The 27,250-nt window shown below is 39.8% G+C and overlaps 1 protein-coding gene across 2 annotated transcripts in view; it reads left to right on the forward strand.

Moving 5' to 3' along the window:
* Nucleotides 1–27,250, forward strand: part of LOC122808740 (brain-specific angiogenesis inhibitor 1-associated protein 2-like) — a 1,062,100-nt gene that overhangs the window by 919,955 nt on the left and 114,895 nt on the right. For both annotated transcript variants that reach the window (XM_044079751.1, XM_044079760.1), the window contains exon 14: nt 17,430–17,470. In XM_044079751.1, the coding sequence (XP_043935686.1) occupies nt 17,430–17,470 (41 nt within the window). The remainder of the gene's footprint in view (nt 1–17,429; nt 17,471–27,250) is intronic.

A 27,250-nucleotide genomic window follows, 5' to 3' on the forward strand; every position in this document is an offset into this window, starting at 1 on the left:
AGTCAGTTGATTAGTACTAATATTATGAAAGCATTCACTTTCATCCAAAGACTCAACATTGACTACTTTTTCAGAAAAATTACCTACTGACTCCACATACAATGAAAATGCGGACAAAACATTTTGTTGTGAAACCATAACATTACTTTCTTGTGTGGGAAACCTCGTATGATCAACAATTAACAATCTTCAAAAAGAACCTTGATGATTGGATGAGAGAAAGGAAATTCACCCCGGAGATCACGTCAGTCACCCTGCTAGGGCTTTTGCTTTGCTTCCACAACGCTTCTTCAGATACAATAAAATGCTTGTATTTAAGTCTCAATAAACCAATAAAAATGCTAGGAGTAGTCAACCTAGGGATGAGGAAAGAGTCTAACTGTGCATTCCTAGACTTGGAAAAAGCATATGACAAGGTCCCAAGAAAGTTGATTTGGGCAGTACTCTGGTGGTTCAAAGTTCTAGATACATTGGTAGTATTATTGCAGGCTATGTACAAGGACCCAATGACTGAAGTACGAACAGTGTTTTGCCTCACAAAGGGGTTACCAGTTGGAGTGCGTGTGCACCAGGGTTCATCTCTGAGATCACTGCTGTCCATACTGGTGATGGACTACCTTAGCAAACAGGTTAGAGGGATAGCTCAGTAAAGTTGCTGTATGCAGGTGATGTAGCATTACAGGCAGACTGAGCAAGAACTTAGTTCTTGAGAGTAGAATGCAAAACTGAAGGCGCATGAGATGAAACTAAGTACAGATAAGAGTGGTAATGGCAGAAAATTTTGGAAATCAGAAGAAGCTGAGAATTGAGATGCAAGGGAAGATATTGGAACAGGTTAATAGCTTCAGTTATCTGGGAGTACTGGTTGAAGAGAAGTGAAGTCTGAATGAAGAGGTCAAAGCTAGAATCAGAGGGGCTGCATCCAACTGGAATAGAGTGTCAGGTGTAGTATATGACAGAAGAATACCAAAGAATAAGAAAAGTAAGGTGTACAAAACAGTGGTGTGACCAGTACTACTGTATGGTACAGAAACCTGGATAGTAAAGGCACAGCAGATGTGGAAGCTGGAGGTGATGGAAATGAAGAGCCTGAGAGAGGTGGCAGGATGCATCCTGTGGGACAGATGAAGAAATAAGGACATAAGAGCAGAGGCCAGAGGAGCTCCAGTTGCAGAAAAGATCAAACAGAATAGATTATGGTGTGCAGAAAAGCAGAAAACAATCTAGTGCAATCTTGGGTATTCACTAGTACTTCTACGGTATTACATTGGGTTGAAATGGCTAGGCGTAAAATGACCAGTCGATAGTCTTGTAATCTGCTATGATCCTATGATAAGAAGATTTGGGACAGACAGGAAGAAGGTAAGAGGAAACAAGGCCATCCAACAAAGCGATGGATGGATTGTGTGAGCAAAGATTTGTGAAAGTCAGGCATGAGTGTTGAAAAAGGCAGGAATGTGGCATTGCATTGAGAGATATGGCAATGACAACAGTTAACACAGCACCCTGAGACTATGTAGAAAATGGGAAGGGGGGGTTGATGATGACGATTTTCCTTTATATCCCTACACTTGTGAGCTGAAGTCATATGTTAGTCATTTGCTCTAGAGAAGGTATCCAGGCCATATGTCAGTGATGAAAACCCTTATGTTTGGAATACCGCAAAACTGATCAGTAGGGCATCTACTATTATAGTAAGTTCTTACACAAGTGTGCTTTCCTTGTGAATATAGGGAAGGTGCTGCTATTGCAAATATGTCCCTTTGGGAGTCAAAACATCTGTGAATCTAGTGTGGCTTGTAATTTAAATTAGTTTGTTTGTTTTCTCTTTCTTGTATTTTTACTTTGTTTTTTTTTTTCTGAATCTCCCCAAAAAGATGATCTTTCCTGAAGTATCGTGTTAACAATTTTATCTCCAACTTGCTCTTCTGTTTCAGTTTGTATATTTTCAAAAGAAAGCTAGTTACTGCTAATTGCATTGGATGAGTTTGTGAGTGCACTGCAATCATAATTCCATAATTCCAGGGAAGAGGAGCTGTATATACAAAATGGCATAAGAAAAACTCATCAAAAACTAGGGATGCTTTACAGAGACAAAAACGTTCTCACTGATGCTACTAAAACTACACTTGCCACTACTTATGTCCTCCCCACCGTCCTTTATGGTGCTGACATCCTTACTAACCTTCAGGCATCACAAAAATCAGAAGCTGAATAATGCTATAACAAAGTTGTTAAATTTGCAGCAAATACCCCTTTCAGAACTTGCCACTGTATGTTACTAATAAGTTTAAATTGGTTAGACCTGCCAGCTCAACTAACATATACACAGCTTCTTACCACCTATAAAATGAATTGGCATCCATCTGCTTGTCCAGCACTAAATAATATTCTACACGACCATGTTCCTAGTCAGTCATCAGTAATCAAAACCACCTGTTTTCCACAATCCTATCAAATCTACTGGGCACTTTCTATACTGGCACCATGTTGCTAAGGTCTGGAACTCCTTATCCATATGTTTCAGGTCAGTACCCTCCCTCCTATCCTTCAAAACCATTCTAAAAGACTTTCTAGACAAAAGCTGGCTCTGTTTTTGTTCAACACCAGGATAAACTACTTCTTTAAATGTGAACAAATACATGTTCATACCGTACACCTCCTTAGACGCCCTTCTTCACTCACTTCTTTCAGTTGCTCTCCCCCAGGCTTTGTCTGTAAGTATACCATAAGCCTGATTTTCTCTCACTTTTGTGTTGCAGTTCTTAAAATGTTTTGTAATACTTTGGAGCTTTTCATCCTGTGCCTCTGCTAAAAATGGTCAGACTTTCCCAGTAATCAAATGTCGTAAATAAGTCAATAAATCACCATCTCTTCTATTTCCACTGTCCTGTTTTCATTACCTATATTTGTCATATTGTCACCAAAGGCACAACCTGTGTTTTTCATACTCCTGGTCTCTCTGCAGGTTTTTTTTTCATTTTATGTTTTATCACTGAAAACTGGTTTCTTAACAAAAACCCAATACTAAATCCCCAAAATAGCAAACTGTTGCTATGTGTACTTAACAAATCTATCACAATACTCAGCGCATTTAATATTGTGTCCATGAATGGGACTGTCATCTTTGCTGACACTCTCACTAAATTGCTAGGAGTGACCATTGATAACCTCAAATTTGATTAACATATAAATCAAACCATTAAAAATATCCACAAAAAACTGAGCAGCCTAAATAAAAATAAACCATTTCTAACACAACCTGCTAGGATAACAATTGCTCAAACTCACCTCCTTTCCACACTATTTTATCCCTCCCCCATTCTCACCAACTTACCCAAAACTGAAATTGTCAAATTAAACACCTGTTACAATCAAATTGCAAAATTTGCTACCGGTGTCCCCTACTGAGCCCACCGCTGCCATTCCCTAAGCCAACTTGGCTGGCTTGAATTCCCTAATCTCCTAAACTGTCATCAACTTTCCTTTGCCCATAATTTTCTATTACTCCCAGACAAAACTCCAGCTCTGGCCAATCTATTAGAACTACAAGCTAAAACTACACAACTTCACTCTAGTGACAAAAAATTAATCAAGGTCACCAAGACCAACAACACAGCAGGGGACTCCCTCTTCCCTAACTACATAGGCAAAATTTGGAACCCCCTACCAACTGCTATTACCTCAGCAGGCTCAAAGGTTACATTTAAAAGATTCCTGAAAGAGCACCTAAAGCACACATGGATATGGACATTCCCCACCTGGCTGACCTCTCCCACCTTCTCCCCTTACTCTTGTCCTCTGACTTCAGCTTCATCACCAAAAGAATGCAACTTCTGTAGTTTCCTTCCAGTTCCACCTCTAATTTTAACCCCTTAGTCAATACCCATATGTCACTGCTAGGACACTCATCTATTCACTGCACTTTTCCCTTCACACCTCTACTCTTACTCTGTACGTAAGTTACTTACGCCTCCTGCTTTTCTTACTTAACCTGTTACCCAATTCCCATCTCGGACTCTTCTCCTGTTACTATACTCCCTACTATGTCTAATCTTTGCTCTCTTTGTTGCTATACTCCCTCCTGTGGCTAACTTGCTCACACGTCAACTGTATAAAGCAACAAATGCAACCCCTACTAACAATGTTCACTATTATATTATTCCTCAGCCTAAAACTGTAAAAGATGTGTTCAGTCTATGTAAATATGTTAAAACTTAAGCTTCAGTGCTATGTTACTAGTCAGTGTTAAGCTTGGTACTATCTATGTAAATTTGAATGCTTCTGTATACACCTTATATTTTGCTTAAAATTTAACTGTGGAGCTTTTCTGCCCGGGCCTCCGCTGAAAATGGACACGCATCCAGTTAGACTTTCCTGATCAGCAGATGTAAAATAAATAATAAAATACAATTATCTTCTGACTATGCTTCTCACACTGTTTCTATATGCCGTTTACCTTATGATTAAAATAATGATGTACGTCACCTTTTAGATCAGCTTCCAGATTTTTGATATTTTTATCCTCTCTCTCTCATCTTTTGGGATATCATATTCCGTGAATATCTGCAGCCAGTCCTTAGTGTGCTTTAAGCACTCCTTTCCTCTACCTAAATCGCAGTCCTCCTTGAGGAATGGGTAAGCAGGTTGCTTATCTACTCATAAGCATCTAAGTGTTGATTCCATATTCAAATACTACCGCAACACTAACATGCCATGAAAGATGCTAATTTATTTCTTTCATTGGAAAATAACCTATTGAAGTTCTACTACAGTAATAGAGTAGTAGCTTCTATCCCTCCTGCCAAAAAGGGGTTATTTTGCACCAAGTTTGTGCTACCTTCTCTTAATTGTATTTCAAAAATAGACACATCAATGTCACTTCTTTCAAAGTGTAATTTGACCTGTATGGTATCTAAACTACAGGTAGCCATATTAACCCCACCACCAAGCAGTGACGGTTGTATATTTTTTACTCAGCCCCATACCCATGTTGCATAACATATCTAACTACAAGGTCACTGTACCTCATTGCAGTGGGTATAGTCTAATGTACTGTAGCCATGGACTTAGTAACATTCCCATATTCACAATTTCATATGTGCTATTCCAAGCACCATGTTTGCAGTGCTCATAATTTCAAACAGAACCCTTGTGAACCAGTTGTCATTCAGTTACAGGTTTATCAGTTTGTGGGATCAGTCCTTGAACTTACCCAAGTGAAGATGTGGGTGAAATAAGCAGAACAAGACAAGCCTGTTTAGAGTTTCACTTTTCCCATGATGGATGACAGACTTCACTGACTTTTTACCACATGTGCACGCTTTCATCTGTTAAATAGAAGCAATGGCCGATGCCAACTTCGATATTAATTCTTGCCTGATTCTGCTTAGTAAGTCTGAAGAAAATTTCACATACAGAGAGAGAGAGGTTAGTGGTTTTAAATACTCTTTTATAATGAAAGTGACTCCATACTTCTCAACTGTCCAGATTTTAGCAAAATGTCCAGATTTTTGACTCATACTTTTGGTCAGTTCCTCATAAAATTTGTGGTTTTCTGACAAATCACTGGGATGATCTGAGGATTAAAATCACTAAATAATGACATACATTTAAGTTTAAGACTTCAAGTCCTTTAGAAAATGTATGCTAAAACAAACCCTATTAATCTAGCAACTTTATAATAGCTATATTTAAAAATGTCCCTATTTTTGGGCCTTTGCCCCCCCCCCCCCCCCCCATTTTGTTGGGCTTTGTCAGATTTTTTGCAATAAAAGGTTGAGAGATATGGACTACATATTAAAAAAAGTTGAAATTAACTGTCTGAAGAAGAGATTATATTAATATAAAGAACAGGGGAGTTTAGTACTTCTATTAGCAGAGTTGTCATCATGAAGTAATCAGTGTAGTCCTTAAAACCATCCCCCCTTTGCATCCTATTACTGTAATGGCTGTGTTATCCTAACACCTCTAACACAGACTTTTATTACCACATACTTGTAATCATATGCAGTGCAGCAGTCAGCTACAGCATGTTCTCCTCTGCTTTTATAATTGGGACCTGGCTGGATAGGAACTTTGGCCTCAATTTAGCTACTACTGTCCTTACAGATCTGTCAGTTATACATTGCTCTGTGATGAACTATGCTTACCTTCACATTCTTGTCCACCCTCTCTTCAGGAAATTTTAACATTTGTCTGTGTCTTTCTCACATTAACAATTCTCTGCTATGTCTTTTGGTCTTTCTGTGGTCCGGAGGGTTTTTACAAAGTGTCTAGTCCCAGTGATGGCCTTCTGTATTCTTCAAGGAATTCAGATTTTCCCTTGTTTAGATGACTTGTGGATTAAAGCTCCCTCTCCCATCTTCTTCTTCTTTGGGATCTTAAATTTATAGTGCTTCTTCTGCAAAGTCTGTGGTTCACCTTGAACCTCATGAAGTCTGTACTGACCCCATCGCAAGATCAAGTTTTTCTAGGCCTCAGGATTAACTCTGCCAATGATCGCTGTGCTGCCTCTTGACAGCTCATTTTCAGTTCCGTCTTCCTTTTTCAGTGCTTCCTGCAAGGAAATTCCTTTAAGTTCTGGGGTTCATGACATCCACTATTCCTATGGTTCCTTTTGCCAGACTCCATAAGTGGAAGTTCCAGTGATACTACAAAAACATTTGACTTTAGCATTGTCATCCTGAGGATCGTCCTATTCCTCTATTACCTTGCCTCAAGCTTGAGCTCCATTGGTAGGTTTATCAGATGTCTGTGAATCCCAGCCTGTCTTTTCAGGTTCCTCTTCCCACTCAGGATCTGTACACATATGCTTCAAATAAGGGTTGGGGAGCTTCCTCCAACAATGACAGGGTACAGGGTGTTTGGTCTCCTTCACATCTAGCAGATCATATCAATGTCAAATTGATGAGAGCTCGGATTCTGGCTCTCCATGCTGTCCACTCCCTTTAGATTCCTGGCCTTCTAAGAGTTTTTACAGAAAACACCACAGTTATGTGGTATATCAGCAATCAAGGGCACACTAAGCCATACCTTTATTGCAGGCTGGCTGTACAGATTTGGTATTTTCTATCCGCCATCAGTTAACATTTCAGGCAGTTCACATACCTTCAGATCACAATCTAGTGGTAGATACTATGAGCAAGGTCCATGGCAGATGCTCATGAATGGTTTTCCCGGACATTGTTCATCAGTGGAGTACTCCTCAAGTAGATATTTTTGCTTCTGCTCTGAGCAGACAAGTTCTCAAGAGTGCCAAGTCCTCTGGTTTGGAAAATGGATGCTATGTCTTTTTCCTGGAAGTGGATGTTTCTGTATGCTTGTCCCACTCCTCCTCTGTTGCCAAAAGTCTTGCACAAAGTCATGTAGGACAAACCTAAAATCTTGCTGGTGACTCCTTTTTGGCCTAGACAGCATCAATTTCCCATCCTATTCTATCTAGCCAGGGGTAATCATCACAAGTTACCCCACATAATGGATCTGTTTACCAAGACAAGGGATCTGCCATTTACCTTCACTTGTCCACCCTTCATTTGACTATTTGGGTGGTAGGGTTTTGATTCCTTTTAGACACTAGATCTTTAGGGACTTGCTCTGGATTTTGCAGGAGGCCAGAAAACCCACTACTAGAAACTCCTATGTGGTTAAATGAAAGAGATTTTTTATTTGGTGTCTCAAGCACGGTATGAACTCTTTTTCTGTGTGTATTTCTATGGTCCTTTCTTATTTGTGTGAGTTGCTTACATGTGGCCTGGCATATTCATCTTTTTAATCTCTTTTGTCAGCAATTTCTGCTTGTCTGCCTATGAAGCCACCACTAACTTCTAGCTTTGAAGTGAAACAATTTTTGAAACACATCCTTCATAATAGGCCTCCAAGATAACCTAATTCTTCTTCTTGGGACCTTCATTTTATTTTCTGTTCTTGAGAAATTGACTTTGTCTCTTTTTGAACATGCAGTTTTTTCATCCTTACAACTCTGCACTTAGTAAACTGTGCTGTCAGTACCCTCTACTTCTACCAAGAGGGGTGTAAACGTGAAGCATGTATGGCAGTTCTACCTTTTTTTACAGGGATAGGGTGTCTGTTTGTACCAGTTCTTTTATGCCTGAGGTGGCTAACGATTTGTCGTATTTTCCTTCTTTTTTCCCTTCTCCACAGAATGACAGTGAGAGGATCCTTCATTTAGATTTATACAGCTCGAATATTACCTAAATAAAAATTAAGCAGATCAGGAAATTTGAGCAGCTTTTTGTTTCTTTTCATGCCAGGAAATTGGGTTTGGGCGTGTTAAAGCAAACTATCTCCTCCTAGATTTCTAAGGCCATTTCTTTCTTGCTGTTTTTTTCATGGCAAGCAGCTTTCTTCTTCTTCAGTTTGTGCTCATTCTACTAGGGCTGTGGATTCTTCTGGTGCCTTTTTCAAGGGTTTTTATTTATTTAACATTTATTAACCAGGAAAGTCCAACTGGGACAGAGCGCATTTTCAGCAGAGACCTGGAGAGAAACATTCCAGATGCATGTCTTTGGAATGTGGGAGGAAACTGAAGCACCCAGAAGAAACCCACACGAATGCAGGGCGGACAGGCAGACTGCACAGAAGGTACCCCACCTGAGAATCGAACCGAAGAACCTCTTGTTTTGAGGTGACAATGCTAACCGCTGCGCCATATCCATTTTAGAAGCTGCTGTTTGGTCTTCTGTACATATCTTTACTAAACAATACAAGTTGGATGTCATTTCTAGAGCCAGAATGGGATTTGCCAGCACCAGTCTTCATGTATTTTGGAAGAGCTTCTCTGTGGCGTCCTCATCCCATCCTCTCCAGTAGCTTGTACTCTCCCAGATTTTAAGAATACTGCAACGGTGATAAGGAAGGGCATGATGCATTTGTATGATATCTTACCATAGCAGTAGATATCCTACTTTTCACCGTTGCAGTATTGTGCCCCTCCCTCCTTGCCTTACTTTTCTTTTCTGTTGCTTTTCTTCTGGCCAGAAAGGGTCTTTTTTTTTCTTTCTTCCTTTCTTCCCTTCCTGGATGCACATGATCAGCCTTTTCATGTTGGGTTCTTCTGGGGCATTTCAGTTTGTAGGATCAGGCACTCATGCATCATTTATTTTCCTTATGTCATGGATGTAGGACGGGAGGGTGGCCTAATGGTTAAGGTGTTTGCCTTACAAACACAAGGTTCACAGTTTGAGCCTTGCAAGGGATAACTGGCTAGGCTTAAATGGCTCGCAAGGGCAGTTAGCTTAGTACTAACCTATAAACCTATAATATATGCTGCCTGGACAGAGATAAACCTTTGGTATGCTGGCCTCAGTATGATATCGTGTGAATAATACTGTAGCAGAGAGAAGCAGAACATCTACTGTTACGCTAAGATCTTAAACAACTGTACTTTCTTCTGTATATTGAACTACTGTATGGCTCTAGCTTAGAGCCTCTATTGTTGACAGTGTATATGCTACTTCTAGGAGCATTTTTAAGGGAAAGGGGCTTAGCTTACTATAGATATGCTGATGGCACTCAGATCTATTTTTCTTTTCCACAAGACAATATGGCAAGTGTCTCCTCCCTGGCTGATAATCTTGAAGCCGTACAAATCTGCCTTACTGGAAATTGATTACAGTTGAACACCAGCAAGTTTAAGGTCCTGCCTGTTCATGTAACCGTCAGAGATTTCTCCTGTGTTCTGTTGCCCAACTTCATTATGTACAGGGGTAATGCTGATTTTAAGAAGGTGCAGCACATTCATGTCATTTGTTGAGTTGTAGCTGATATTTGAGGAGCAGGTATCATCTGTTGTCATGTATTTATCTTGTTTCCATATGCAAATCATTTCCAGGGTTAAGGAACTGTTACCTCAGGCAGATGTCTCAGTTGCTGTTCTCACCTTGATGTATTCAAGGCTGGATTGCTGCTATGACATCTACTTGGGACTACCAACCACCGAGTATGACTGCTTTAAGAAGGTGCAGAACTCAGCGTCCTGACGACTTGCTGCCGCTGCACATTATCGACCTCTTCCATCTGTTTTGTGCAACCTTGATTGGCTTCCTGTTTTGTACAGGATTATCTACAAGATCCTAGTGTAGTTTTTATCCATTCATGACTTAGGTTCCTGTTGCTTAAAGCAACTTGTTGTACCTTAGTGCCCGATGCAGATTTTGCAGTCTGTCTCCAAGGGGATACTAGTAGTTCCATGAGTGGTTCTGGAAGATCAATCATTGGTTGATTTTAGACAGTCAAGACTTATCTTTTTGATTTTGCCTTTGATGCTATGGGATGACTGTAATCAGTATGCATTTTAGTCAGCAACTGCAATTCCTTTGTTATTGTGCTATGTTTGTTTAGGTTACATTTAATTCTTTGTTATTGGTGCTTTGTATAGAACACCTAAATAAACTTCAAAATTCAAACTGAATTTGATTAAATAACTCCCTTAGTGTATGTTAAGGGTTTGACCCAGCTGTATCCATGGTGGTACATATTGTGAGTAAACATTTTGTTGGAATCGCACAGAACATATGTCTCTACTGCTATGTTCACACATCGTGCTGTGATATTTTACTTCAGATTTAACCTTATCCATTTGAGCTTTCATTTTTTCATTGAAATAGACCTGTTTAAGTGTTTTGACGTGCTAAAATATCTGTAGCAAGTCTTTGCAAATATTATCTATTCCTAATTATATGGCGTACACATATCTTTCAGTTGTTCCTGATTTTGCTGATTGTCTCTGACTTTCACTTATACTTTTGTATTATATTTTTATAATATTATATATATATTATTTTTATGTTATATTTTTTCATAGGTTGGTACTAGGCTATTGGCCCTAGGGCCTATACAAGCCTGGTCATAACAATTCCCTGGCCATTTCTTCCCACAGTATTTACTTCCCTGGACCCCTGTCTAGCAGGGCGACTGATGTGATCTTATATTTTTGCCCTGTCCATCATAACATTTTGTTTTATTTTTCTGGTAAGTCACTGATGATTGCAGTCAGTCAGTAATGGCAGAGTTTAGAGTTTCATTATTTTTATTGTTCAGAAAATGCATGTTGATGTATTCTATTGATGTTCATTGTGTTACCCTGCTGCAGTCATCACACTTGGGTTATCCTGTCGTCAGGCGGTCCCGCAGTCGGCCGGATTTCCAAAGTCTTGGTCCGACGTCAGTTGTTGTCGCCTCATCCCCGCCGTCAGTGTGCCAGGGGTACATATATTGCAACCAACGCCATTTTCTTCAGTCTTTCTTGCCGCCTGGTGCCTGAAGCAGAAGCAGTTCGCAAGTGCCAGTCGGCCGACTCCTGAGATTGTCGAATTCGAATTTCAGACCGAAGTCTTCTATAAAGCTAAGTACCCCGTTGGGGAAACTTTTCTTGCCTCAGACCGATGTCAGAAAAAGTTAACAATTGTATTTCTTGTGGGAAGCAAATACCTCATAAGGATTTTCATTCTTATTGCATAGCTTGCCTAGGCCCTGATCACGACGTCACTTCTTGTCGTTTTTGTGCTAGGTTTAATAAGCATACTATTAAAAGACGATTTGATTTCGCACAACACTATTTTGGTAGAAAATTTAACTATAACATGCCGTCGGAGCTACCGACTACCAGTGTGCACAAAAAGCGCAGGGACAAGGACCGACAGCCCAGGCCTAAGCCCGATTCTGAGGCCTCGGTTGATCCGGTCTCCGGTTATCAGTGAGGCTCCGACGCAGCCCCTGACTACCGCAGTCCTGGAACCCGAGACCGCTATGGATATTTTGACGGAATGTACTAGGCCGACGCAGCCTTTTACTTCAGGCCCTTCCGACGATTTACCTTCCAAGGACGTTGGTGCTTCTGAAACGCCATCGATCTCTGAAGGCATTTTCAGACCGACGACTCTTACAGTCAAAACGTTTTCTAAGTCGAAGACTCCTTCTAAACCAAAACAGACTACACTTCAGTCTCCTGTTCAAGGCCTTGTGCCTAAGAAACAGATGCACAAAATGGCTGAAGATTTGATTTCTCTTATCAGGGGTTCTCAGCCTCCTCCTGACAAAAGGCCTAGACAAGAGGAAGATTCTGCTTCCCCTGAGCAACTGTCTATTTCTTCGGATTCCTCTGAGGACCAAGACTATTCCTTCTCTCCTTATGAAAATTCTGATGCTGAGGACTCTATTCCCTCAGCTTCCCCTCCTGAAGACTACTCTTTTGGGGAAACTTTACACACTATGAGGGAACATTTTCACTGGGAAGGTCAGGATTACTCTGATTCCAAGAAAAGGCTCAGAGAGTTTCTTTTACTCCCCCAACACAGACCTCTAGCCATCCCTCCGGTTTTGGACATTGTGGATGATGTCTATTTAGAATCCAGTTTCAACCCAGACTCTCTACCTCCTGCTCCGGCCAAGCCTGACAGATACTACAGAGTACTTGATTCCCACAAATTTCTTTACAGAAGCCCAGTAGCTGACCCAGAGACTATCTCCCAGGGTCCCAAGAGGACTAAGACTTCCATGGCTAAAAACCCAGTACCTTCTGAAAGGGATTCAAGAGCACTAGACAGGTGGGGGAAAATGGTTTACAGCTCAGCCACATTAGCTATGAGAGCACTAAATTGTCAATTTCATATGCTTAAGTATCAGCAATTTCTGATCTCTCAGTTAAAACAAAAGATAACCTCCCTCCCTCAACAATCTGAATTGAAAGAAGTACAGGACTTGCTGCACGCCACCGAGCAGGTGGGCAAACATACCTTACAATGTGGGTTTGATTCTTTAGAGGCCTCCTGCAGAGCAGCTGTCACTGGATCAGTTATATGGAGGCATGCCTGGTTAAAGGAACACAGTCTACCAGATCATGTTAAAGCAAAACTACTAGATGCTCCTTTACAGCAGGATGTTCTTTTTGGAGTTAAAGCAGAAGAAGTTTTAAAGAAAATGGAAGATAAGGCGAAATCAATGCAGACAGTCAAAGACTTCCTACAAGTGCAACCCCCTTGCTTCAGCAGAAACTGGCCAACAAAAATTGGTCCTTTTCAGCCACTGACAGACCTTAGAGGGGTAAATACAGGCACCCAATGGGCAGAGGTCAACCACAAGCCCAGTATAAACCTTGCCAATGGGGCACTCCAACCCAGAAGGGAGGAAAAGACAGGTCTCAACCCACCAGAAGGCAAACTCAATGACTTGCACCTCAGCTGGCCAAACAAAGCTCTTTTGTCAGCCCCCTTGGGGGGGAAACTAGCACTTTTTGCAGACAACTGGCACATGGTCACAAAGGACAAATGGGTCCTAGACTTAATTTTGCGAGGATACAGATTCCACTTTCACACCTTGCCAATGAAAAGAGGAATGCCAAACCTGCCACTAAATCAAAGGGCAGAGGCTCAAAAACAAATTACAGCTCTCATGGCCATGAGAGCCATTCAATGGGTACCTACTCAAGAGCAAGGCCAAGGATTTTACTCAAGGCTCTTTCTAGTACCCAGAAAGGATAATGCTTGGAGACCAATTCTGGACCTTTCAATTCTAAACACTTACTTACAAGTTCCCAAATTCAAGATGCTAACACTACAGCAGCTACTTCCCATGTTGGGCATGGAAGCATGGCTGGTAACGTTGGACCTCAAGGAGGCATACCTGCATGTCCCTATCAGACAAAGTTGCAGAAGATACCTCCGTTTCATTGCAGGTTCAACCCATTATCAATTCTCTGCACTGCCCTTTGGCTTATCTACTGCGCCCAGAGTTTTCACAAAATGCCTGGCACCAGTAATTGCATACTGCAGACAAAGATGAATTCAAATATATCCATACCTGGACGACTGCCTCATCCAAGCAGAAAGAAAAGACATTCTCTTACATCATCTGGCTTTTGTGAAGCATCTACTAAATTGTCTAGGGTACACAGTAAACGAAAAGAAGTCAAAACTAGTACCCTCACAAAAAAATTACATTCCTGGGTGCCAGCTTGGACACAACGGCCCAGAAGACTTATCTTACACCAGACAAGCAACTACAACTGACTCAATATTTCAAGACAATGGCAACAAAGACCCAATTAACTGCAAGAAAAATTCTGCAGGCTTTGGGCTTCATGGCATCTTGCATTCTGATAATACCATTTGCAAAACTACATATGAGGAAATTACAATGGTACCTAAAAAGTGTATGGTCTCAACACAGCCACAGCTTGGACACAGTGATATCTCTCATCCCTGCCTTCAACAGGAATTTCTGTGATGGGCACAGGCATGTCACCTCAACAAGGGTCAGCCTTTCACCTTGCCCCCAACCAGGCAAACTATCACAACAGATGCTTCAGTCTATGCCTGGGGGGCACACATGTCAGGGCAATGCATTCAAGGCCTATGGACTGCAGAACAAAGAAATCTGCACATAAATCAAAAAGAGATGCTAGCTGTACAGAAAGCTCTGACAGCCTTCAAGGATCTACTACAGCCAGGACAACTTGCAATAAAGACGGACAACACCACAGTAATGTGGTACATAAACAAACAAGGGGGCACACATTCCTACCCTCTTTGCAGGCAAGCAATAATCTTGTGGAACACAGCTCTGGCCTACCAAGTCCAGTTACAAGCTCAGTTCCTGCCAGGACAGAAAAACACATTGGCAGACTTCCTAAGCAGAAACATCAAAGATCCCCATGAGTGGAAACTAGACCCACAAATATTTTCAATGATAACTCAAAAATGGGGCCTTCCAAATTTAGACCTGTTTGCCAGTCCTCAAAACTACCAACTGACAAAATTTTGTACAAGGACATTCCACCATCAAGCTTGGAAAGTGGACGCTCTCTCCTTCAGTTGGAAAAACCTGACAGCATATGCCTTTCCTCCATTACCTCTTCTCACAAAGGTTCTTTTGAAGGTCAAAAAGGGGAACCTCGACTGATTCTCATAGCCCCAGACTGGCCACGCCAGCACTGGTACCCGCTACTGAAGAATATGGCTCACAGCCCACCATGGATATTGCCTCAAATACCTCATTTGCTCATGCAGCAAAACAAACAGATTCTACACAGCCAGCTCAAAACCTTAAACCTGGCTGCATGGTAAATCAATTAAGCATGCAACCAGCCCCTCTTTCACAAGCAGTACTGGATGTTATTCTGGAAGCCAGGAGACCAAGTACCAGGAAGGCTTACTCGGACAAATGGAAAAGGTTTTCTGCTTGGAACCAAGCTAAAGGCCAAGACACAACTCAGCCTCATATGCCCCACATTCTACAGTTTTTAGCTGAGATGTTGCACAAAGGACTTTCCTTCTCCTCAATTAAAATCCATGCTTAAGCTATTTCAGCTAACTACAACACAAATCCACCTTTATTTTCAAATCCTCTCCTAAGGCAGTTCCTCAGAGGGGCAAAGAAAATTAGACCACCTAGAAGAGCTCCTACACCAACATGGGACCTCAACTTTGTTCTGGAAAAACTAACGCTACCTCCCTTTGAACCAGCTTTCTCTGCAGACCTTCAGTTCCTATCTTGGAAGACTGCCCTGCTCCTGGCAATAACTTCTGCTAGGAGAGTCTCAGAATTACAGGCACTTATGGCAGTGGAACCTTTCCTCATTTTTCATCAAGACAGTGTTTCTCTACGAGCTAATCCTTCCTTCATGCCTAAGGTGGTTTCCAGTGTAGCTTTAAAGCAAACCATCCACCTACCCACTTTCTTCCCCAATCCACAGAACAAAGGTGAGAGACTCCTGCATTCCTTGGACATTCACAGGCAGCTTCATTACTACTTGGATAAAACTAAGGCTTTCAGAAAAACTGACCAGCTCTTTGTATCCTATGCTACAGCTTCTCAAGGGAGGGCCATATCCAAGCAAACCATTTCTAAATGGATAGGCCATTGCATACAGTTCTGTTATACCGATCATGGGAAACCAGTTCCTCCTTCCATTAAATCCCACTCTACCAGGGCAACAGCTACCTCTACAGCCTTTCTCAGGGGGGTTCCTACCAAGGAAATTTTAGAAGCTGCAACTTGGAGTTCTGTACACACCTTCACCAAACACTATCACTTACCTCTTTATTCTAAGTCCAGGGCAGGCTTCGCCACTGCAGTTCTGCAGGGCCTCATTGCCTCCACTAACCCTTTATAATACCTCCATCCTACCTTAGCTTTGGGACTCAACTCAAGTGTGATGACTGCAGCAGGGTAACACGATGAACATAATACAGTTTTGTACCTACCATAAATGTAGATGTTCGAGTGTTCACCCTGCTGCAGTCCAGGTTACCCTCCCTCCAACCCCTCTGATCTACTGGCTAAATCTCTGCTATGCCTTACTGATGTATTTGCTTATAGCTGAAGGGATTTTGTGTTTGTACAGTGTTCACACCATTTGGTACTAATTTGGATCACCTTTTTGGGGGCACCTGACATCTGGGGCAAGAAAAACTGAAGAAAATGGCGTTGGTTGCAATATATGTACCCCTGGTGCACTGACGTCAGGGATGAGGTGACAGCAATCAACGTCGGACCAAGACTTTGTAAATCCAGCCGACTGCGGGACCACCTGACGACAGGACAACCCAAATGTGATGACTGCAGCAGGGTGAGCACTCGAACATCTACATTTATGGTAGGTACAAAACTGTACTTTCTATTAACTGCTTAAGTGAATTAGAGTAATATTTACAAAATCTCCCTAATGGCAGTCCTTTCCCCTATGAATTCTGTCTTTGTCCATGATTTTTAACCAACGATGTTGAGAGGTCTGAGGATGTATGAAGACCTTCTTTTCCAAAGAAAACATAAGGTGGATAATACTCTTTGGGCTCTCCGTCATGATTTCTAAAGAAAATTACTTTAGTGTTTAATCCTCACATGTTCACAGGTATGAGACAATAAGTGAGTAAATTAAAATCAAAGCTGCAAGGTGTCACTTAGCAGCATTTCATTCTGTTAACCACTATCCAAGGTACTTAGTCTAACTGTGGTACAAACTTTCAAATTTTATAATTAACATTGTTTGATTTCCACAGCTTCCACTGTCACTACCATGGCATGAAAAAGTTAGTATGAACAATGTCATGTTGTATTGTTATCAGTTATGATACATAGGTCCTCACTAAATCTTCTTATAGTTCCAAGGATTAGAAAGATACATGGTACCTTTTTGCCAAGCTGATAGCCTAGTACAAAGCCTTAAACTGTTAGTTTCAAATTCTTAATCCAGATAGGGAAAATAATAAAGGTAATTTATTTTTCATGTTTAATATTGAAAATATTCCATTTTGAAACCATACCTTTGTCTTAATTGAACTTTTTTGTAATATGCCCTGAGATCATAAGACCACCTTGAATGAATGAATGTATGTACATATTGCTCTCTGTCACCTTCTGTGCCTTCTGCTGGAACTGTATGATTTAATGTCTTTCTTTTGTTTCCTCAGTTAGCAAATGAATTCAACAACCCTTCACCATCTCCTTCAAGGTAAGTGAATGCGTAAAAAATTGATGGGTAATGAACATGTAAAGCTTTCTGGGTGGGTCGGTATTAATACAGCAGGTGCACGACATTTACTCACTCGCAATGACTTCCTGACAAGTAACTGTACCTAATTTCTGCAGAAAGAGATGTTAGGATGATTTACTTTGCAGATGCTGGTGTACCCTGCGACAGTAGATTTAAATCACATCTAGATGTGGGGGAAATGTATGTGTGTGTGTATTTGTGTTTGTATGTATGTGTGTGTGTGTGTGTGTGTGTGTGTGTGTGTATATATATATCTATATATATATATATATATATATATATATATGTATATGGGTCCACTTTTTAATTTCAAAATGCCATAATGTCGAGATACATAAAATCGAACCCATAATCTCGACATTATGAAATTTTGAAATCAAAAAGTGAATAGAAAAAAAAAAAACATATTAAAGAAGGTTTTTGCAGGGGGCAAGCCCAAAAACATAGTTTTATATGTTTTTTTTAATTAATTTCAAGATTACAAGATCTCAAGGTTCTCGGTTCAGTATGTAGAACTTCGGGATTCTGTAATTTCGAAATTAAAAAGTGGACCCATATATATATATATATATATATATATATATATATATATATATATATATATATATAGTTGTGTATGGGGGCTCCCCTTCACTTGCTTGACTTTTTGGAATGTCAAACTTTGTATGAGCAAGAACATGGTAAGGTCTTGCTGTGTCTAATTATGATGGCTGCCTAAAAAACAATTACTAGAAAATGGAAATCAGAATCTAAACGAACTATATTAGAAGTAGTGAATATAGTAACAGAGGTAAAACAACGGGAAATAAGATCTTTAGAAAAAGGTAGGAGCAAACTACATAGGAAAAAATGGGAATTGTGTAAACAGTACATACAGAGGAGGAACGAGGTTTAAAAGGTGGCAGGACTTAAATGAGCCACGTAATGTTTGACTGAAAATGATTGGGTAGCTTATAAATGATGTATAATGTTTGCAAATGGGACTGTGTCAGCATGGTTTGTGATGTATAATGCTTGTAAATACGATTGTGTCAGTATGGTTTGTTTTCATTTATATAACTGCATTGATTGCTTATGTCATATATGGTGGTTTAATAAAGATGTTTCTTGTTTTAAAAAAAAAGGTCGGGAATTGAATAATTTATGCAATGTTGCTTAGGTTATATGATGTATAGCAATATATGTGAAGTATAATGTTAATGTTAATTTGTTAATACAGTTTGATTACTTTTGTATAAATGTAAAATTGCCTATGTCACTTATGATAATATAGTATAGGTGTTTAAAGACCATAAGATCAACATTCTGAAAAGCTGATGTTTTCTGTGGAGATTGTGGTACAGTGGGGATTGACAAGTTTACTCTTTCCTTACCGTAGTGCAATGTCATAGTTAGTATATATAATTAGCAGGGGTTGCGTGGGGTGGAGAGGGGGGCTTGACTGCAAAACTACAAGTTTTTGTTATTTTTTTAGATTTTGAGGTTATGAGGTGATGGAACTTTGATGATATGGCCTTGACAATATGCAGTTCGAACTTCTATAACTTTGATGACAGTATATATATTTATATATATATATATATATATATATATATATATATATATATGTGTGTGTGTGTGTGTATGTGTATATACATATACATATACATACATAGATATATATATATATATATATATATATATATATATATATATGGGTCCACTTCTTAATCTCGAAAGAACAGAACCCGAGTTTCTGAATAGCGAACTCAGAATGAGATTCTGAATTTTAAAATTAAGAAGAACAAAAAAAAAAAGAATAGAACTCTAAAACCCTGTTACTGCAGGGAGGGTGGGGGGCTGCACCCCCCACACCCCCTACAACTTAATATACTACCTTTGAGATTGCACTGCAGTGCAAAACATTGCGGAATGGGAATTATACCATTCCCTTCACTGTAATGCGATCTCGAAGGTAGTATATTTAAGTTGCAGGAGTTGTAGGGGAGCATGGGGAGCAGGGGTGCTTGCCCCCCTTTAATAACAGGGTTTTAAGCATCTATTTTTTATGTTCTTCTTAATTTTGATATTCAGAAACTCAGGCTTCTGTTCTTTCGAGATTAAGAAGTGAACCCATATATATATATATATATATATATATGTGTGTGTGTGTGTCTGTGTGTGTATGTATATATATATATCTATATATCTATATATATATATATATATATATATCTACACACACGTTTAGGTAATGTAGGATATGCCAGGTGGTAGCAGGTTTAGCATTTTGATGAAAAGGCAATGACCAGATGTTGAATTCTGAATGCAGATTGTAAGCTACCTGAGCTATAGGTTAAAAAAGACTTTTCAGCAAAGCAGACTACTTTGTCTGACTTTTATTGATGGTAATTGTGGTGAGTGTGTCATTATTTACATGATTTCTTCAGAAGCAGTAGTAACAGAGTTTTTAAATTCTGTAGTAGGGAGGTGGGGGTAGGCAGTCAGCTTGACTGGACACAAAGTGAGGAGGTGTCTAGGTGTGTGTGTAGATTTTGAAAAAAAAATTCACCTAATTTGTCGATCCCAAAACTGCATGTTTTGCAAATATATGAGTGGGACCGATCACATTACTTGTGCTTGCATGGGGAAGAAATTTCAAAGCAGAAGGGGATATGACTGCAATTCAGAAATGGTAGTGTGCTGTCGAAATGTCTGAAATGCCCATCCTATGATGTGGGTAAGATGATTAATAAGTTTAAGATCAGAATTTCCCAGCAGTTATCTGATATTTATCACAATGACTGAGCTCTTGCAAAACATAACTTCTATAATCCAGGACACACAGCTCTAATCGTTATGTTTTAACCAAGACAGACAAAACTGAACATGATGGTAAAAAAAATGCATTTTTGGAAAAAAAAAACAGACGTTGAATGAAAATTTTGCTTAAATGCTTACATGAAACCAGGACTCATGGCAAAACGTTTCATCAAGAGTGTGTTACAACTTAGCAAAATCACCCACAAACTTTTTTTTTCTAATGAATAAGGGAGACTATCTTAAAATCCTCAGCTTAAGAACCATGCTGAACAGAAAGACGCAAGGGAACCTGGAATACCATCACCACCACCAGAAATGGAACTGATCTGTGTGGTTTCCAACAAGCCAGAATATACACCTTTCTAGTGTCTCAAAATTCCAATTTGAGACTGCCACCTCTAAGCACTGGCCAGCTGACTACAGGGCCACATTGTAATCATTGAAAAGGAAATCGACGTGTTTTTTTACGGTTATTGGAACGGATTCGGCACAGTCTGCTTTTGTATCTTTCACCTGTTTTGCTTTTAAATTGAATGTTTACTTGTATGAGTCTTTTTTTCTCTCTTGTTATCAGCTTCAGTGAGTAAATTAGTTTACAATTAAAAGATCTGAGGAATTTCTCTAGCAGTGAGTGAAGTACTTTCTGTTACTGTTTAATCTCAAAGAAAACACCTCTCTTTTCCCTGCAAATTCCTGGTTTACAAGAACCCCTTTAAAGTGGGCACAATCCTTATGGCACAAATCCATCCATCCATCCATAACCCGTTACTATTTTTGCACATGAGGTCGAGGTGTCACTACAACAGTGACAATCATCTAGAGCCAAGATTTACACTGCCAGGTGGCTAGCCCTGCCACAGTAGTTCTTCTGCATGATACACTCGCATGCACACTCACACCTACGGTCACTTTAGAGTGTCCGATCCAACTGCTGCATGTCTTGAAATGTTGTGATATGAGAATGCACCCCATATAATTGGGCACCAGTCAATCCCTATTTCCTCATAAAACACTTAGCTCCTTGCTTACTTTTCAAAAGAAGCAAACATAAAGAAAGTTTTTATAACTAATTATGATCTGAAACAAGCTTGTATTTTCATGTGTATTTGTTAAAGCTTTTGAAAACAGGAACAAGGGATAGCAGACAGCCTAGGACTCTCCATGCAAATTAGGTGAATTTTTTCCACCAACCACACACACCACACACACACTTCTTCATGTAAACTAGGTGGATTTTTATCACCAGCCACACACAATTCTAAATGCAAATTAGGAGGATTGTTTCCACCAAGCACGCACACAGAGACACACACCCTTAGTTTGTGTCCAGTCAAACTGACTGACTACCTCACACCCCTCTTGCTGTAGCATTTAAAAACCCTGTTACTATTTCTTGATCGGAAAAAGTCTTGTAATGTGCAAAAGTACTAATCATGATTACCTTCAGTAAAGATCTGAAAAACTAGTTTTGGTTGCTGAGATTTCCTTTAACCTAGAGCTCAGGAAGCTTATACTCTTCATTCAGAATTGAATGTTTGGTCATTGTCTTTCATCTGAACTGCTGCCAACTGGCATATCCTACTTCCACTGTTATATTTGTCCTGATGAACTACCACAATATCCAACCAGGTTTGCAATGCCGAGTCTAGGGTTTTCTCATTCCAGATGATTATGTGACTATTTGATGTAGATGCTGTGTATTTGTGTGTGTATGTGTACACACATATATGTATATGTATATGTATATGTATATGTATATGTCATTCAAAGGGGATCCAATGCCTGTCAGCCTGGGATGACATGCTCGACAAGCCACGATGCTTCGCTAGGGACGGCTTGCACCTGTCACCCCTGGGCTTTCGGATATTGGCAAAGGCTCTTGCTACCCCCATAGTGCCTTTTTTAGGCAAGGCTCAAAAGACAAACCCACCTCCATAGGTATCACAAGGGATAAGAAACTAAGAGTAATGCTACTCAACGCCAGAAGTCTAAACCTCAAGATGCATGCACTCAAAACTCTCCTTAGCATGGAGAACATCGATATCTGTGCAGTAACAGAAACCTGGTTCAAGGCTCCCGAGAGCACCCCAGCACTACCAGGTTATACCTCATACCATGCTTTTCGGCCCCAAAACTTGGACCGAACCAGAAAAGGAGGGGGAGTATCAATATTCATCAAAGATACCCACACCTCCAGGTTGGTGGCACAGCATGAAGCATCAGAGACTATCCATGTGCAACTAACAGTGGGTAAAACTGCCTTCCAGTTTATAGCCTGCTACAGACCACCCTCCCAAAACCAAGAACCCCATTCGGCCTTCCTGAGAACACTGGAAAATATGAAGGTCTCTCCAAACACCATTATATTGGGCGACTTCAACTACCCAAACATAGACTGGGAGCATTACTCTAGCTCCAACACCCTAGCTCAAAGGTTCCTAGAATTTATAAACTCAAATGCTATGGAACAGCTTGTTACCACTCCCACAAGAGGGGAAAACATACTGGACCTGATCATCACCAACATGGGGACTTTATGCTCCAGACCAGAAGTGTATCCCTCACTGGTAAGATCAGATCATAAACTAATCTCACTGGATATTCACATCTCGACCCCACCCCCTGCCCAGAAAACCACAGTGAAAAAACTTCTCTAAAGAAAATTTCACACTCCTCAAAACCGAGGTGGAATCCTTCAAAGCCCCCGGGCCTGTGGAAAATACGGCCCAGACCGCAGAATCCTTTATAAACGCATTCTATGAACACCTTCAGGAATGCATGGATCATGCAATCCCAAATAAAACGAAGACCCAGTCCTCCAAAGGCAGACGTCCTGTCTGGTGGACCCTAGCCATAAACAAACTATACAATAGAAGGAGGAAGCTACTACATGATAGAGCAAAATCCCAAAAAGGGAAGGCATCTCTGATCAGTGTTAGCAAAAAACTACGGGCACTCATAAAATCGGCTAAGGCCAACTTCGAGAGAAAAATTGCACAGGACACTAAGGATAATCACAAGGCTTTCTTTAGTTATGTTAGGAACCTGGGTGGGAATTCCCAGATATGCTCAGAGTTAGTCCAAAATGACAAAAAATACACCAAACCCACAGACATTGCCAACATCCTAGCTGACAGGTTCAGCGCAACCCCCCCCCCCCCCCACCATCCCCTTCCCTCATGTACATTCATTGAATTGTTTCTTTTTTAAAAAAATTTTATTTTCCATACTTGAAGTGGGGCGGAAGGACATGAGGGAAGGGGATTTTAAGAATTTCCTCTTACAAAGAGAAACTTATTGGCAAATAAAATTAAAATCAGACACTCCCCCTGGACTTAATGAGACCATTAATATTAAATGTTTTTTAAATCAGCGTAGGTTAAATGTAAATAAAGCAGGACATTCTATTTTTTCTCATTTTTATTAAGTTTTTTATAATTAATTGTTATGATTGTTTAGGAGTTTTTAAAGTGAATTATGTTAATTGCTTTAATGATGAACCAGTCACATGATTATTATATGGTATTTAAGAGGTCAGTTGTTTTATTGTGATTATTCTGATGAAGTTTTTGTACGAAAGCGGTTAATAAAACAGTATACGCTATTTGTTTTCAGTAGTATTCTTCTTACAGTGGTTTCACTTTGCCTCCCTGGACGTGTTTACTTTACTGGTTGGACTTTTCTTTTTCGTTTATTGGTTGTGTCAGTGTCTATGGCGGAGGCCAGTGAAGATCCCCTGCTTAATGTAAGCATTCACGCAACTCCTACGATGGAAGCTGGGAATTTTAATATGCTTTTGTTTGCGACCCTTGTGGAGATAAAGAACTCACTAAAGGTTTTATCTTCACGAACTCACGACCCGGAAGTCACCATTAGAGCTTCTAGTCCGGTAGGACTCAATTTTGCACCGGAGGTAGCTGTTCATTCGGAACGTGTATTGTGTGATTCCAATTCAGCAGCTCCAGTTTGTCAACGCATTATTGGTCGGGCAACGTTTCAGGAGTTCATCGACCGTGCAGACAATCCATTCAAGGAGCTGGGTATAGTGGAAGAGACGCCAAACGTGTTTTTCAACAAGGACTTTAATTCCAAACGGGAGCAGTTACTAAGACTACTTAAAATGTACGACGCTATTCATATTGAAAATTGTTACTTTGCCCGTTGTTTGGAGCTTCAAATAGTTCCAAAGGGGTTAAGGTTTTTTAAGTGCCCCAATGGGGTTCAGACTGGTGATGCATTCTTTGGTGCTCTTGTTTGTTTCTTTAACGAAGCGGGACTTCGGTTCCTAAAGTTACTTTATGACAATAACCAGACAAAAAAAGAAGTACTTAAGAAGGAAATTATGGAACTTGAGACCTATTTCAAACAGTCTCTAGGAAACGCTAAGTTTTGTGATTTTTTTTTAATCTGTTTCCAAAGAAACGGAACAGTTTTCAATTGACAACACCAACAGAAAGCATTTAAAACTGTTGCGGGATGTGGAGTCGTACAAAAATAACTCTGCCTACACTAACTTTGGCATTCCAAATAAATTAACTAGATCAGCTAACAATAAAGGACAAGGATATAACAAAGTTGATAACGGACTTTACTCTAATGGTGTGGGTCAAACAGGTAGTGACCGCTGGACAAACAACAATTTCTCAAAGAGGACTGAGTCCTCCGATCGCTTTAAAACTAAAGCGAGCGACCGGATGGCCCCTAAGACACCTTTTAGTAACCGCACTCCCTTGGACAATGGTCAGGGTGAACAAATCCAATTTGCAGATAATGAGAATTTTCCACCGTTGCCCTCAACAGACATTCTTAATACGAATAATGTTGCTACTTCTACTACTGCAACAGGAACAGTACATTCTGCTCCTTTGCTAACTTCTGGTACAGCATCTAATCGAAAAAATCAAGCAGTAACTAAAACTGTTTCAACTAGAAGTAGAACTTTTTTGAGTTCCCAGTCTTCAGGGGACGAGACATAGTAGCCACGAATGAACATTTTAGTATAATAAATTTAACAGAACATGTTTTTTGTAAAGAGGAACTTGAAGTGTTAAAATTGGGTTTAAATTTTATCCCAGACAGTAGGGCTAACTATGTGAGAACTGTTGTGGACATTAAAAAGTATTCTAGGAAGTTAAATTTGCATTTTTTATTACATGAGCTTCCTTCAACTCAAAGTACTTTTGTTAAACCTTCTCTTTATTGTCCAAAGTTACATCATACCCTAAAGGTTTTTGAAGAAACCTGCATTCAGGATGTAGACAATCTTCTGTGTAACTATTCTAATTTAAATGGTAATTTGTCAAGGGCAGAAAGGTTGGCTTTGAACAATTTACAACATATGACTGGTGAATTCCGTTTCATGAAAAGTGATAAAGGTAACAATATAGTCATTATGAAAAAAGAGATGTATGAAAAAGGTATGTTGGACCTTTTAGGTAACCAGGGCTTAATAATAAATTATTCCTCTTTTTGAAATTAAACGACGTTACCGTTTTATTCAGACTTTTTTGTATGATGCCCTTATGAATGGGGAAATTTCTCTAGAATTATATGAATTTTGTGAAATTGTTCATCCCAGGATAGGGTACTTTTGGAATTCCCAAAGTACATAAGTCAGCCACTAAGCCACCTTTCAGACCAATAGTTTCGGCCCCCCATTCAGCTACTGAGGGCATTTCTTTGGTCCTTGATGCCATTCTTGGACCTGTGGTTTCAGGGCAACCCTCTTTTATTCAGGACTCCTGGCATTTCCTTAGGAGTATAAATCAATTTATTTGTACGCAAGGGTTTAATCCCCAACAGCAGATTATGTTTACCCTGGATGTAGTTTCCCTCTTCACCTGTATCCCTCATTATGAGGGAGTGGAAGCTATTCGGGGTTTCTTATCCACCAGTTGCCCCAATTTTAGCAATGACATGGTTTCATTTTTGTGTCGGTTATTGGAGGTTACTTTAGAAAATAATTTTTTTTCTTTTTGGAAAAACGTATTACCAACAGAAAAGAGGGGTGGCTATGGGTTCTTCAGCAGCCCCAGCATTTGCTAATTTGGTCATGGCCTGGTGGGAAAAACAATTTCTGCCTACCTTGACGGTCAAATTTAACATCCGCTTTTTTTGTCGTTTTATGGATGATTTGTTTTTTATCATTGATGGGGATAGTACTACCATTGACCAATTTTTTAAGGAAATTAATACTCTGTCTGATTATTTAAAGTTTACCCTGGGATGTCAGGGGTCCATGGTGAATTTTTTGGATGTTACTTTAAAATGGGATTTTAAAGAAAATAAAATGCATAGTTCTATTTTTCGTAAAAATACTTTCAACAATGGTTATTTACACTACAAATGTGGTCACCCCAAATTTATTACTAACAATATTCCCAGGGGGCAATTCATACGGGCGAGCCGTATGACTTCCAAAGATATGGATTTGGATGCTGAATTTGCCTTCATATCATCTTTATTTATTAATAGAGGTTATGAAATAATTATTTTGGACCGGACTAAGAAGGAAATTTGGTCCAAAAGGGAAAGTAAATATTTTCCATTGTTAAATCTTACAAATAATGAGGTGGACACTGTAGGTAGTAAGAGGACGGCAAATAAATTGGATGCTAATTTGATTTGTTCATTGGAAATGAGTTCTGACTGTAAGGAGATTCAAAATATTATAAGGAGAAATTGGGGTATTATTAAAGGTAACAAGGACATTTTTCAAGTTTTGGGTGAGAAGCCAGTTTTTGTTCAAAAGAGCAGTTTAAACTTAAAAAGAATCTTCGAGAATCAGCAAAATAGTGATCCCAAGCCAGCTACCCAGAAAAGGGGAATGCACCCCTGTAACAATTGCAATTTTTGTCGTTTTATTTTCACTGGACCTTATATTCCAGTTAGCACCCTTAATAGAACCCTGGAGGTCCCAGGGTTTGTGAATTGCGG

This window comes from Protopterus annectens, chromosome 1.part1 (genome assembly GCF_019279795.1).
Source record: "Protopterus annectens isolate FY-2018-M chromosome 1.part1, PAN1.0, whole genome shotgun sequence".
NCBI classification, from domain to species: domain Eukaryota; kingdom Metazoa; phylum Chordata; order Ceratodontiformes; family Protopteridae; genus Protopterus; species Protopterus annectens.